The sequence below is a fragment of the Panulirus ornatus genome, chromosome 20, assembly GCF_036320965.1.
Source record: "Panulirus ornatus isolate Po-2019 chromosome 20, ASM3632096v1, whole genome shotgun sequence".
Classification (NCBI taxonomy): Eukaryota; Metazoa; Arthropoda; class Malacostraca; order Decapoda; family Palinuridae; genus Panulirus; species Panulirus ornatus.
The window spans coordinates 59,821,942-59,838,239 of record NC_092243.1 but is presented as its reverse complement, the minus strand read 5'-3'; the positions used below and the strand labels follow the sequence as shown (position 1 = coordinate 59,838,239).

General features: G+C 41.8%; 1 protein-coding gene across 4 annotated transcripts in view; it reads right to left on the bottom strand.

The window, feature by feature from the left end:
- The window catches only part of LOC139756049 (uncharacterized), a 49,527-nt gene that overhangs the window by 6,220 nt on the left and 27,009 nt on the right, over window positions 1–16,298 (bottom strand). Inside the window, exons 1-4 of one of the 4 annotated variants that reach the window (XM_071675033.1) lie at window positions 10,640–10,710; window positions 3,236–3,420; window positions 2,064–2,154; window positions 971–1,087 (exon numbers count right to left, since the gene is read on the bottom strand). In XM_071675033.1, the coding sequence (XP_071531134.1) occupies window positions 971–1,087; window positions 2,064–2,154; window positions 3,236–3,409 (382 nt within the window). In that variant the 5' untranslated portion in view covers window positions 3,410–3,420; window positions 10,640–10,710. Of the gene's footprint in view, window positions 1–970; window positions 1,088–2,063; window positions 2,155–3,235; window positions 3,421–9,124; window positions 9,262–10,639; window positions 10,711–16,298 lie in introns of those variants that run through there. The other 3 variants (XM_071675031.1, XM_071675032.1, XM_071675034.1) reach the window with 3 other exon arrangements.

The window sequence follows — 16,298 nt, the reverse complement described above, 5'->3', positions numbered from 1 at the left end:
TTTAGGGAAGATTTTACCAGACGTGGCCTTAGAAGGACTGGCACCACAGGAGGAAAGGCAGCAAGAACACCCTTACTTCATCACAAAGCAGATCACAAGACCACAGGAAAGCTGTTAATTCAAGCTTTAGGTTGAGGATTTGCCATAGGTGCACTCTCAGATTACTAGTAAAGTCATAAGATAAAGCCATTAGAAGGTGAGTGTTAACCTATGGCACAGTGTTGCCAAAGAGGTAATTCAAGAAGGTTGATTCGAACTGGAGGTCTTTGTTCACGTGTGGTGTGGTGTGAGGTGGTTTGATCGAGTAAATAATGTAAGGGTAAGAGAGATGTGTGGAAGTAAAAAGTGTGGTTGAAAGTGCAGAAGAGGGTGTATTGCAATGGTTTGGACATATGGAGAGAATGAGTGAAGAAAGATTGACAAAGGATATATGTGTCAGAGGTGGAGAGATCAAGGAGAAGCGGGAGACCAAATTGGAGGTGGAAGGATGGAGTGAAAAAGATATTGAGCAATCAGGGCCTGAATATACAGGAGTGAGAGGCATGGAAGGAATAGAGTGAATTGGAACGAAGTGGTATACCAGGGTTGACGTTCTGTCAATGAACTGAATCAGGGCATGTGAAGCGTCTGGGGTAAACCATGGCAAGGTCTGTGGGGCCTAGATGTGGATAGGGAGCTGTGGTTTCGATGCATTACACATGGCAGCTAGAGACTGAGTGTGGTCTTTTTGTCTGTATTCCTGGCGTACGGATGAAAATTACGATAATGATAAATACCAGAAAAGATATGTAATAGTATGGCAGACCAAGACAAGGTAAAAGGGACAATGTAGACAAAATGAAAATAAGCGTACTGTTATATGGAGTAGATTTTGATGGCACTGTCATGAGTAAACAATGGCACATGCTGGCTTGAGCGCCGCATCTGCAGCCTAAAAATGATTGAGCTGCGAGAAATCCATGATGCTTACCAAGGAAGCCAAGGGAGAATGCTGACTGTGGACATGCGAGGGCGTCAGACGCCCAGGAAGCCAGCGCCACCTTGACGCTGAAGTTGGGGTCGCCGCATGTGTCCACGGCCCGGAGACCTGCCGGCCATAGGAAGAACCTAACTCACCCAACCACCATATTACTCAGCCTGAATTTTCATATTATATCTGAAACTATTATCAAAGTTCAGGAAATAGTACTGTATGTACATAAGGCTGAGAGGGTAACAGATCTGTTCGATGCAGACCTCTACCCGTAATACAAATTATACTTGACTTGCATAGTATATCAGGTATCAGGGTTCTGCAATTTTGTGGAGAGGAATATAATGAGTTGGCAAGCTTTTCAGGATGGAATACATTGCCCGAGACGGTCAACGCCAGTATCCCTGGGTAACCACCATCGCTCAGGATTCGTTTTTCTGATCTATCATTTTTACCAGCTCCTCACTCAAGTGAAAATAGGATACTTTTCTAAAATATATATATATATATATATATATATATATATATATATATATATATATATTATCCCTGGGGATAGGGGAGAAAGAATACTTCCCACGTATTCCCTGCGTGTCGTAGAAGGCGACTAAAAGGGGAGGGAGCGGGTGGCTGGAAATCCTCCCCTCTCGTTTTTTTTTTTTTTTAATTTTCCAAAAGAAGGAACAGAGAAGGGGGCCAGGTGAGGATTTTCCCTCTAAGGCCCAGTCCTCTGTTCTTAATGCTACCTCGCAAATGCGGGAAATGGCGAATCGTATGAAAAAAAAAAAAAAAAAAAGAATATATATATATATATATATATATATATATATATATATATATATATATATATGGCATTTACATAGGCGTATGAAATATTTTACCTTTTACGTTACTTAAGCTTTATATAATAATACATGTTTCTAAAATCAGATGTTTTTACGGATCGCAGCGAGGCAGAGAAAAAATAGTTGCTAGGCTAGTGGATGGTGGCCACCCACGGCAGTTGGAACGACCCTCCCCAGATCTTACCGTTGCCTTAGAAATAAGTATCATACACTGTTGTACCTAGAGATGTGAGTGACTGACTGACCTAGCGTGACGTTGGGCACAAGGCCGAGGTGATTGACTTTCTGCACGGCCATCTTGGTCGCCTCCAAGATCTGCACTTCCGACAGTCCCAGCTGTGGGCAAGAACAAGGATCTCAACGGTGAGGTTGGATAGTTTCTTTACCCCTTGTGTACGCGATGCACCGCACCTCGAGCGACCGATGACCACGCAACATGTCAATATCAACCATGGCATAACATTATATCAGACGCTGTAGAGCAGCAGTTCTCTCCCATAAATCCTACAAGTGCTTGATCTATGATAACTCGAGCATAGTTTGAAAATTTGATTTCTTATCTTTAGTCATACATGGGCATCGGTCACTCCCGGTGGCAGTGCATCGCCGCCTTATTTTGTTTTATATTTCATTCATAATTCACACTGAAGTATTAATACTTTTCGAAGAGAAGAAATAACGTACATAAAATCAAAAATGCTCATAAAAAAGGCTTCATCATAAGAGATCTGGCTATGTGTACGATGGATCACTGGCTGTATCTTTTTATAACCCCTTGAACATGACGTTACGACCCCAGGGTATTGATAGCCAGGTCTTTGACCTGAATGACCCCTGTGGATATGACCAAAGGCCAGGTTACAATACGCAAGCGTCGTCGCACCGCCCTTCTCAAGAGGTTAAGGAGCACCAATGATGTACAATACTACATACACAAACTATGGAATACTCTTAACACGATATTCGTAACTATAACTGAGGATAATATCTTATACACATATAACGGGCATTACATAGTTTACTAAAAGCGATATATCCCTGATTCCTACAGATGATACTACAATTGGGTGTTCAAAACGAGGTAAGCCTAACGAGGTTATTTATGGTCTACTTCAACGATGAAGTCTGGCATGACACTTAACAAATGTAACTCACATGAGAGAAGATTAAGGGATAGGGTAAGGCTGGTATGGTCTTTTATACTAACGAAGTAAGGTTGTCGTTACAGAGCAGAATGGGAATTACCATAGTGTTACAGTTTTGTGGTGCATCATCATGAAATCTATTATGCATTTTGCGCTATTACTGTGGTATACTAGTAGATGTGTACTTGCTGTGATTGGTTCATGTGGATGGGTTAACTCAAGATACCAGGAGGTGCTGACGGAGAGAGGGTCAGACGGCAGGAGGTGCTGACCTGCTCGCAGTGTTGGCCGTGGTGGAGGGGCAGCAGGAGCGTGATGACCGCGTCACCTTCCATCTTGTACACGTTGCTCTCGCCCACAGCCACACACACCCCGGACGCCCATCTTGCGCCCACCACCACCACCACCACGTATGCCCACATCCACCCGGGAGTCTGCTGAGCCATTTTCTGCTTCACTAGAAGAGAGACATCAATATTCCTCACACACCCACACGCTGTCACACGTAATGAATCAAGCAGAACTTGTACAACGTTTCTTCATGTAGTATGCTACTGACACACACGCGTCGATCAAAACTTCCTCTGTCATTATCATAAAAAGAAGTTATATACGGCTCACGATCTGTTGCCCTCGAGAGACTCTTACATGGAACATTCTCACAATTACTGCACACGAATGTCCACCATCTTTACCTCTGGGGCGACGTCTAATCATGAACCTTTGCCATTGCCATACTTTGCTGAAAAGCCTTACGGTGGTTTACACGTTAGTTAGCGCACTGTTCAACTTCCCAGCGCTGTCCACTTGCAGGACTCATATACGATGTTTCTCTCGATTACTTATCCATCTACTCAGTGTAGGGCCATAACGCGCCTCACCACCAAAATGGTCGCCAGTTGACATTTTTCTTCTACGGGTATGCGTGCCTCTATGCATTTCTATCATACAAGTCTGCTTTTACCATATATATATTCGGTAATGAACATATCCTGTAGTGTCTTCGGTCTGCGGTGCCTACCTAATATTATGCTACCTGAAGTTTGTGTATGCAGCTCAGTGTATTGAAACATCTTCATTCTCCTTGAGTATTAGGCTACTTAATGTCGGTGAATATGTTTTTTTCCTTTAACTTCACGACACCGCAACAAGCAACCAGGTCAGGTTACTGGAAAGTGGTTCAGGAAGTAATGGGCGAAGATGCCTACCATACGGCTTGAAGATCAATCGAGAAACAAAGAAAATGTTGAAATATAACTTTTAGAAAGAGGGAATTTCTTGTACAGAGAATGTAGACGGTCGAGAAGATACGTTGAGTTCAAATAAAGCGTAGTATTGGTCGCTCAAAGTGACGATGACTTGAAAGTAATTCGTCTTTAACGGCTTTAAACATTATCTTAATTCATAAATGAATTTCATCTTTGCTGCAAGGGGGTCGTTATAATGCATATGTTGTAGTCGTGTACAACACGGTCCATATCAAAAGGTAAAGTTCCAACCGCTGTACCTGCAACACCAGGATCTGTCCATGCTTATGAGCGGTTATGTAAGCCTCTTGAGAAAACACATTTTGTATAGTAAAGAGAATGCTATGTTGTGTGTTGTAATAATGTATTCAAATATATTTACATGAGAGAGAACAGGAGGCCTGATTGGCCCACACATAGGTTGCCTGATATATATATATATATATATATATATATATATATATATATATATATATATATATATATATATATATATATATTTAACATAAGAAATTGTAACTTCGCTCATCATCTTTTCAAGCTGTCACCGATTCCCCGCTGCTGCATATTAGCCTTCTACTGTTCCCGTAACGCTGTCGTTCATACAGTTTATTTCCGTCGTTTTTCTAAAATTATACCTGAATTCATAAAACATTTGTCTAAACGACTTTTGAAGGTCTTACAGTCTTAGCAATCACTATGACTAATGATATTCAGAACTACACTGTTCAGAGTACGAGCCGCCACAATATTATTGGAATCGACATCAAACAGCAAGCCATTTTGATAGTACCTGCTAAACTTCTTCCATTTACATCATTGACTGTAAGCTGTAAACAGACAGACATTACATGCATGATCCAGTGGTCCCTCCGTGTGAAGGCTGCTACACAAGACTCGGCCCATGATACATTGCACCTGTACAACAGCGCAGTGCGCTGATGGAGTTTGCAACCTGGCAAAGTGTGCGTCCAGAAAAGCATGACCCGGGCGGTGCGGTTGCTACTTGCAGTAGCAGCAAGGAGGCCAGCCAGCCATCATAAGCATGCACTGGACGCCTTACAAGAGCAGTCACCACCACAAAGCCACTTAGTACACCCAAGGTTAAAAAGCTTTCACGATGAAACCACGACCATGTTCATCCCAGGATTATCTTTTTGGGGTAATTTGTATAGTCTAGATATAATTATCATCATGTCTTAGATATTAAACATCGGGTGTATGTTAAAAAGTAATTCACATATTATCTATGAAAGGTAAGTTGCTCGCCTTCATCCATTCCTGGCGCTAACCCGCCGCACAGGAAACAGCATCGCTATCCCCAGCTTCAGCGAGGTAGAGCCAAGAAAAACAGACAAAAAAGGCCACATTCGTTCACATTCAGTCTCTAGCTGTCATGTATGATGCATCGATACCAGAGCATACTATCCACAGCCAACACCCAGAAACCAATTCCGTGGTCTTCCCTGACCGTTTCATATGCCCAGGTTCAGTCCCGTGACACAGATCTCCCATATACCACATCGATCAAACTCACTCCATCCCATGCACGCCTCACCCTCCTGAATGTTCAGACTTAAATGTCTCAAAGCCTCTCTTTCACTCTATCTATCCATCACCAAGGTCTTCCCATCCCTTTTGCTCCCTCAACTTCTAATACGCAGATCCTCTTAATGTCATTATTCGCTCATCCAAACCATATATCCAAACCTCTTCAGCACATCCACGCCAGCTTTCTCGTTCAGGCCGCGCTTATCAATAACCACAGCTTGCTCTTACGCCTTCATTCCTTACACGACCAACCCGCCTCACACCACATACTGTCCTCCGGCATTTAATCTCCAGCAAGTTCATTCACATCTCTTCTTTTTATTAAAGACTCACATCCATACACCACCTTCAAATATACGCATCTATGCCTTGGCAGACAATCAACTCTCGTTCCACACCTATACTCCTATTCCATTCGACGACTTACTTCAGTTCCAGGTTCCATTTATCGCCACGTCCACTTCCAAGTACTTTAAAGCACTCCACTTTCTCCAGGTTCTCCTCATTCAGACTCGTGCGTTCTATTTTGTCACCCCTCCCCTTCCCCTGCAACATCTCACTACCTCACTCTCGTTCACAATAACTCAACTTTCTCCTTTCATACACTCTCCCAATACTTCGGACACCAGTTTCTGGAGTTTCCCTCTCGAGTTTGCCACCACAGCTGTATTATCCGCAAACTGCAACTGACTCACCTCCCCCAACATCCCCACCCCTAGCAAACTGTAAACCCTCCCTTCTCTCCAAGACCCTCGCATTTACCTCGCTCACCATCTCATCCATGAAAAGATCACACAGCCATGGTGACATTACATACCCATGTCACAGACTCATCCTCACATGGAACCGATCATGCCTTTCTCGTCCTTCTCGCACACACGCCTTATCCTTGAGATGAAAATCATTCACAGCACCCAACAACTCTCCTCGCATGCCATAATTTCGCAGCACTTTCCACACCCACATCAAACCTATCATAAGCTTTCTCAAGGTCAGTGAATACTACATACAAATTTCTTTCTCCAAGTAATTTTCAATTTTTCCTTGCAAACACCAGATCCAGACATCATCTACCACTCCGGAAACCTCAACTGCTCCTCTCCAATCTGACGCTCTGTACAATGCCTTCACCCTCTCCATCACTACTCTCCTATTCACCTTATTAGGTACACTCACTAGATCTATAACTTGAACATTCACGCTCTAGTTGTCACGTGTAATGCACCGACCATAGCCTACCATCCAGAGTCAATCCACGCACACTAAGTGGGGTACGACTGTCTTGTTGACTGATTTGCTGGATTTGACGGTACGTATAGATCATGGTAAGGTGTCTGAGGACTGGCAGAAACCATGTATAGTGTCACTGGAAGGATGGAGTGAAAGACGCTTTGAGTGCTCGTGGTCTGAATATGCAGGAGGGGTAAGAGGCATGCAAGGGATAGAGTGAATGGAGCGATGTGATATACAGGGAGTGACGTCAGTTGGCAGAACTTGGGCATGTGATACAGCAAGTGGAAACCACGGAAAGGTATGTTGGGCCTGATTGTGGAGAGGGGGGGGCTCCAGTTTTGGTTCATTACACATGACATCCACAAAACGGATGTGAACGAATGAGACAATTTCTTCGTCTGATCCTGGCGCATCCTTGCTAACGCAGAAAACTGCGAATAAGTATAATATGAGGTCACGAGGTGACATTACGAAAAAAAAAATCCACCTTTGGCGAGGCTGTATCACTAGGAGTGCAGCCTCGTCACGAAACTCCTCACTCCAAAGGAGTCAATCATTTCCCAGCTCCTGGAAGTAGCACAGCCATGGGTTGCAGAAGCCTCTGGAAAGGAGGTCCTGGGGCAATTATATATATATATATATATATATATATATATATATATATATATATATATATATATATATATATATATATATATATATATGAGAGAGAGCGGGAGGCTGGAAATCCTCCCCTCTCGTTTTTTTTTTCTTTTTTTTTAATTTTCCAAAAGAAGGAACAGAGGGGGGCCAGGTGAGGATATTCCACAAAGGCCCAGTCCTCTGTTCTTAACGCTACCTCGCTAATGCGGGAAATGGCGGATAGTTTAAAAAAAAAAAAAATATATATATATATATATATATATATATGTGTGTGTGTGTGTGTGTGTGTGTGGTGTTAACGTGTGCAAACATGTATACATCAACACGGATGCAGACTACATATATTGATACGTTAAGCAATAGCTTCTGCATATTGATTTTCCACACGCCCTTCTGTTATCATGCAACTGGAATACCCAAGTCCTGCACTTTCTCATTCATTGAAAAAAAAAAAAAAATCTTCACCCCACCGAACAATGTCCTACGGACGTCTGCGTCACCGACAGTGGACAGAGAAAAGTGGTTATGAAGACGTTTGTTTCCATGGCAATACGAAGGTAGGACGCGTGTCTTCCATGTTGGTACGAAGGAAGGTCGCCGGCTGACTGAGACGAGACTGGTTACACGCTCTCAGAGGCAATCGCTACACAAGAGGTGAGGCAAGAGAGAGCCACCCATCCACACTAAAATACCTATGTTTCAATATCCTGGCTGCTTCTAACAGTGGCCACGCAGAAAAGTATAGTATTCCATGTTTAATCACTTTGCAAAGAGTTCTCTATTTTTTCTCATTTATTTCTTTACCAGTCACAACAGCACGCCATTCATTCCCAGTTGTTTTGACGATCGATCTGAAACTTGGGATGTAATCTCTCAGTCAGTATGGCAAACCTTCTGTCTCTTTTTTCATTCTTTTAGATCGTTCAAATATCAAAAGAATGTTGGTAATCAATTCTAGTTCCTACTGTACAGCTGGCAAGGATTTATCACGATCAATTCACAACATGACAAATGGAAGGCCTCAACCACACCCACTAACGAATACTGGCATTTCAGTTACACTTATTAACTATTTTTTGTAATCTCTTCAGACTCCTCTTTACCCCAGTCTGACCCATTATACAAAATTGTTATCAACCACAGGCCATTGAGTTTCATATAAAAATTTCATTAAACGTCTTTATCATAAAACAATAACACTCACATTCATAATTATGAGACTGAATTTCGCAGATCAAATGGTTATTGCAACAGCTGGCTCATGATCTAGGAAAAAGTGTGGAGTCCATGAGTCCGTATGGACCTATAATAACTAAAATAACACCATAAACCTACCTCTTCATTTGAGAAATATATTCTAAGTGACATTATAAAAACAGTAACAGCCGCATGCAACAAAATCATTTACATTAAAAGAAAGATTCTAGTTAACGCACTGACTAACATTAGTGAAGCGGTAGTAAGACTTACCGCAATATCTCAACTTACTTGCGAATGAGGGTATCTCAAGGAATACACCTTTAATCCTTGTCTACTCACGGAAAGCGACACTTGTCTCACTCACGAGCCTGAGCAGGCCCTCAACTAGTGCACAGGTTGCTACGTTAACCTGATGATTGTCTGAGGAAGTGTCGTCAAGGTTGGCACGCCTGGTGAAGCCATATACACGGAAGATATGTTACCGCCTTAGGTTGGCTCAGACCAGGGCATCTACGTTACAAGCTTTCTTATTTAATTATCTCACACAGTAATGCATACAATAAAACTAAAATTTTACCTATGCGTTTGTTTTACGAAAAAGATAAATCATAATTTTATGATTCAAGAAGTAATACAGAGATGGAACAAACCATAAATATGTAGTCTAAGGAAAAGAATTGGCTAACGTCTGCTGCACATTCTCAAGGCAGAGAACCGATGCTTTCACTGTGGTTTCCCCTTACTAAGCTAACACTTTACACAGAAAACTTATGGGTAAAAGAGTATGCTACACTACAGTAAAAGTAATATACAAGTTTAAGTCGCAAGGATATACAGTCGTAGCAGAAGTTTGGACAAGGGATATTCTATACATGTACTACCATAGAAAGATTATTGTTTCTAAATATATGTACACTTGTTAGGGTAGAAACATGGTGCTATCTCCTCATGTCGGTTGGCTGGTTGGTTGGTTGGTGAGGCTTCAAACCTACCAAATGTCTGGGTCATTGAGGTCGTCAACGCAAAGCTACATACAGTACACCAAGCGGAACATCCAGAGGTGCTACGAATATTTCTAAAACAACATACACTCTTATCATGTATATGGCCCTTCCCTTATGTCTGATATCTGGACGGTTATACAGAAAACATCTCCATTTCATTGTTGACCGATGAGAACGCGATATGGAATCCCGTAGACTTACTTTGACTGGGTTGGACTCATTGTAGTTCAGGTGATCCACAACTTATGGCTGGTACACAGCAGGCTTCCTGATCTTTTCTCAGAGAGGCTGAGAAGATTATCGGCAATCAAACTGCTACAGGGGAAACATTATCCTGTGATGAAATGACAACTAAACCTTACATCAATGACCTCAAGATACCAAGTAAAATCAGCTTCGCTGGGATGGCCATATAAACATGACACAAACATAATTTCCAGGAAAACCCGAAAAAAAAGATCATATAGGAGTCTGATAACGAGATGAATGGATTACATACTGGGTTTACGTTAGGCAAAAGCATCATAATGGTGGAGACGCTCTGTACAAAGTTTGAGAAGTTCGGCCGAATTTTGCAGTTGCTCTTCTACGGCGGATCTTCAGTAAGAGGGAGGCAGTTCAGTGTAGCAAGTCAGTATCGTTCAAGAAACCAATTTTCCTTTTTTGAAGATATCAAGCGAAATTTATCCGACTTTCTTTGGATAGTTTAAATGGTTTCATCACAGCCCTGCAAACCCACAAGTAAATCCACTCTTTTCAATGTCGAGAGCGTAGGATCAACTAATGCTTCTACCCTCACCTGAAGGCAAAACGATGTTATCAGGACGCCCTGATTCAGCTGCTTCACCTGCTGCCTGGCTCAGCAATCCCACTGCCCGATGGTGGTGGTGGTGGAGGGGAAGATCATAGGAACGTCACAATTCAAACTTTTATAGTATGTATATATATATATATATATATATATATATATATATATATATATATATATATATATATATATATATATAGTTGTCTTTAGATTCACATACATTATCATTTCTTTATTCTCGTGAATCATGTAATAGCCCAACCCCATGTACCCTAACCCAATCTAACCATCCCGACCTCAACCAGCGTTTCATATTCTATTACTTTACAGTATTATGGTACTAAAAGCGTCCCTTTCTCGTACCCAAATTTGTGAATTTCTTTTTTTCTTTTTTCCCCCGAGAATTTATATCCGCTCATGGTCCCTGCTATTGCCTGACTCAGCTGCCCCACTTGCTGCCTTGCCTGGTTCAGCTGGTCTCGCCCCTTCACAGCTGATGATGGAAGCCGCACAAGGTATGCATCACTCGGCTCTTCCTGTTCTTGTGTCTGGCCATTGCAACTCCTCAACCTCGATTTACAGAACCTGTGCAGACGTTATTAAGTTCGACGGCGCAGAGTTGTCCGCTGTCTTAAATCAGTTTTGAAACTGTCTTCAATCAATGGGCCTGAGACGAATATCTATATCACAATGCTTACTTCTGTCGGTTATAGAGCGCTGTTCAGATGTGTCTGGATCCCTATGGGCCACGGATACCATATATGGGTGGCTCGGCTCGGGAGTAGAGGTAACACAAGCGCTTACGGTGACACATGACTTAACACACATTCATTCGAGTCGCAGTGTTTTGACTACCGCATGAACTCTGGTCATAGTTGTCGTTTAAGCCATTACTTCAAGTATCGGATAGAAAATGTTCTTGAAAAGGATTCAATTCGTCAAGTGTTTGTATTTACTGTTTTAAGACTAATTACAGTACAGAACATCGGTATAGAGGGGTTATAGTTATCACGACGAGGCATCACTGACTTGTACTCTGATTACATCTATCGGTGATGAATAATAAATGAGCGTTTCAATGACCAGCACTTGGTGCCAGGGTACTGTAGACCATATCGTACAGTGACTCCCGTAGTGTGGCGGTTCACATTCCTAACTGACGCATTCACGGGCCGCCCAGGGTCGCGCGCATAGGTACGAATCCTGATTGCGGCAGTTGGTCCAGAGTTAACCCAGCTGTTCATCCATCCCTAGGGGTTGTTTGATCATATATATATATATATTTTATCCCTGGGGATAGGGGAGAAAGAATACTTCCCACGTATTCCCTGCGTGTCGTAGAAGGCGACTAAAAGGGGAGGGAGCGGGGGGCTGGAAATCCTCCCCTCTCGTTTTTTTTTTAATTTTCCAAAAGAAGGAACAGAGAATTGGGCCAGGTGAGGGTATTCCCTCAAAGGCCCAGTCCTCTGTTCTTAACGCTACCTCGCTAATGCGGAAAATGGCGAATAGTTTGAAAGAAAGAAACATATATATATATATATATATATATATATATATATATATATATATATATATATATATATATATATATATATATATATATATATTCGCCATTTCCCGTGTTAGCGAAGTAGCGTTAAGAACAGAGGACTGAGCCTCAGAGGGAATGTCCTCACTTGGCCCCCTTCTCTGTTCCTTCTTTTGGAAAATTAAAAAAAAAAAAAAAAACGGGACGGGAGGAGATATATATATATATATATATATATATATATATATATATATATATATATATATATATATATATATATATATATAAGGGGATAAGAGTGAGTGCTCAAATTTCAGAGGTATAAGTTTGTTTGAGTATTCCTGGTAAATTATATGGGAGGGTATTGATTGAGAGGGTGAAGGCATGTACAGAGCATCAGATTGGGGAAGAGCAGTGTGGTTTCAGAAGTGGTAGAGGATGTGTGGATCAGGTGTTTGCTTTGAAGAATGTATGTGAGAAATACTTAGAAAAGCAAATGGATTTGTATGTAGCATTTATGGATCTGGAGAAGGCATATGATAGAGTTGATAGAGATGCTGTGTGGAAGGTATTAAGAATATATGGTGTGGGAGGCAAGTTGTTAGAAGCAGTGAAAAGTTTTTATCGAGGATGTAAGGCATGTGTACGTGTAGGAAGAGAGGAAAGTGATTGGTTCTCAGTGAATGTAGGTTTGCGGCAGGGGTGTGTGATGTCTCCATGGTTGTTTAATTTGTTTATGGATGGGGTTGTTAGGGAGGTGAATGCAAGAGTTTTGGAAAGAGGGGCAAGTATGAAGTCTGTTGTGGATGAGAGAGCTTGGGAAGTGAGTCAGTTGTTGTTCGCTGATGATACAGCGCTGGTGGCTGATTCATGTGAGAAACTGCAGAAGCTGGTGACTGAGTTCGGTAAAGTGTGTGAAAGAAGAAAGTTAAGAGTAAATGTGAATAAGAGCCAAGTTATTAGGTACAGTAGGGCTGAGGGTCAAGTCAATTGGGAGGTAAGTTTGAATGGAGAAAAACTGGAGGAAGTAAAGTGTTTTAGATATCTGGGAGTGGATCTGGCAGCGGATGGAACCATGGAAGCGGAAGTGGATCATAGGGTGGGGGAGGGGGCGAAAATCCCGGGAGCCTTGAAGAATGTGTGGAAGTCGAGAACATTATCTCCGAAAGCAAAAATGGTTATGTTTGAAGGAATAGTGGCTCCAACAATGTTGTATGGTTGCGAGGCATGGGCTATGGATAGAGTTGTGCGCAGGAGGATGGATGTGCTGGAAATAGATGTTTGAGGGCAATGTGTGGTGTGAGGTGGTTTGATCGAGTAAGTAACGTAAGGGTAAGAGAGATGTGTGGAAATAAAAAGAGCGTGGTTGAGAGAGCAGAAGAGGGTGTTTTGAAATGGTTTGGGCACATGGAGAGAATGAGCGAGGAAAGATTGACCAAGAGGATATGTGTCGGAGGTGGAGGGAACGAGAAGTGGGAGACCAAATTTGAGGTGGAAAGATGGAGTGAAAAAGATTTTGTGTGATCGGGGCCTGAACATGCAGGAGGGTGAAGGGAGGGCAAGGAATAGAGTGAATTGGATCGATGTGGTATACCGGGGTTGACGTGCTGTCAGTGGATTGAATTCAGGGCATATGAAGCGTCTGGGGTAAACCATGGAAAGCTGTGTAGGTATGTATATTTGCGTGTGTGGACGTGTATGTATATACATGTGTATGGGGGTGGGTTGGGCCATTTCTTTCGTCTGTTTCCTTGCGCTACCTCGCAAACGCGGGAGACAGCGACAAAGCAAAAAAGAAAAAAAAAAAAATATATATATATATGTGTATGTGTGTGTGTGTGTGTGTGTGTGTGTGTGTGTATTGTTAATGGAATGGCCTTGATTAGGGCCTCAGCTGCCCGTGCCGTCCCAGCTAACATAAAAAAAAGGCCTTTGCTCTGCATTCGTGACAAGTAAAGGTCTTTACTCTCTTGTGTGTGTGTGTGTGTGTGTGTGTGTGTGTGTGTGTGTGTGTGTGTGTGTGTGTGTATTGGGGGGGGTGTTACTTTGGAGGTCATTTGTGGAGGAGTGTTCGGCAAGACGCTCCGAGCCACATTATAATCATCATTGTTGGATCCAGAATTATTATGCGATGTCCTATTCTTACTTGTTAGACGAATAGCAGATCATAAGTCTGGGTACAGACGCCTTCAAGAAACCTTAGGAAGAAGCTTATCCCTTTTAGAAAACTTCAACCATGATCCAAGCCTGACCCCGTGTGGACTGAGTTCCTACTGTGGAAGTTCATGATTCCCACGAAAGGGTGAGTAAAGGATGCGACACACCACAGGATTGGTTGTCACCGCTGAGGTGTGGGTAAAGGATGAGTAAAGGATGCGACACACCACAGGATTGGTTGTCACCGCTGAGGTGTGGGTAAAGGATGAGTAAAGGATGGGACACACCACAGGATTGGTTGTCACCGCTGAGGTGTGGGTAAAGGATGAGTAAAGGATGGGACACACCACAGGATTGGTTGTCACCGCTGAGGTGTGGGTAAGGGACCACGTTACTCATAAAATGAAAGATCGCATCTGGTTAAAGATAAGGGCAGCAATGGAAAGACGAGGAGGCAACAGACTTGTCTGGAGTGGAAGCTTACTCAGCGTTCCCTGATTAAGAGAGGGAAGGATGGACCCCGAGCGCATCAAAGCTATACGGGACTGGCCAACTACTGGGTTGGACTGGCACGGATCGAGAAAACTCAATTATTCGTTAGTGTCAAAACTTCATTAAGATTACCACGCGTCATGTCAAAAGTTCATTAAGATTGCCACCTGTCATGAAGCATTTGTTAAAAATTAACTGGTTTTCCCAGTTAATTTTTAACAAATGCTTCAAGTGGTCAAAATACCACTCGAAAGTATGAGAACAGACACTCTGCTGCCAATGACAATAATGATTACGTGTTTCTAATGTAAAAAGAAGAATCTATTTGAAGTTTCTACACGACGAGTCATATGTATAACGAGAGAACATGACTGGACGTAGGAGAGGACAATATGTGACCACTATCTGCTGTGAATGTCTGAAGAACAAGGCAAGTCTCTGCTGGACCTGATGGGTCCACCATACTTCTTTCGTCGAAAAGTTAATAATCATCCATGATAAGCACACACACACACACACACACACATATATATATATATATATATATATATATATATATATATATATATATATATATATATATATATATATATATATATATATATATATCTTTCTTTCAAACTATTCGCCATTTCCCGCATTAGCAAGGTAGCGTTAAGAAAAGAGGACAGGGCCTCTGAGGGAATATCCTCACCTGGCCCCCTTCTCTGTTCCTTCTTTTGGAAAATCAAAAAAAAAAAAAAAACAAGAGGGGAGGATTTCCAGCACCCCGCTCCCTCCCCTTTTAGTCGCCTTCTTCGACACACAGGGAATACGTGGGAAGCATTCTTTCACCCCTATCCCCAGATATATATATATATATATATATATATATATATATATATATATATATATATATATATATATATATACATATATACATATATACATATACATATATATATATATATATATATATATATACATATATATATACACACATATATATATATATATATATATATATATATATATATATATATGATGGAAGCACTTTTTCACGTTCACGCATCTTATCAAAATCCACCGCATTTTTCCAGTTGTTCAGTTTTCTAAACCAATTTGCTATATGTCTTTGAGCTTTCCTTATTTCAAGAGGCTGAACGAACGCACCTCCTCTATAGCTCTCCATCATTCATTAATCAATGTGCACAACGTTTCGCCTACGCATTAGTCATCTTCATGTGTGAGTGAATTACACAATACATGGAACTAAATCTAAAATCCTCGTCGCACGAAGGTGAAAATAAGGCTAGCCATGGCAGACGATATACAAAACAAGTTGAGTGTGGGGGAAAATTGCCACCTAAGAGCTGATGAGGCTGCAGTGTGCATGCTGCTGAGAAAGGAACAATGAATGCATTGATAAAAGCAACACCATCCTCGAAGATTCGTCTACGTTCAAAAATCAACTCCGCGCATCCCCCTGAGGAT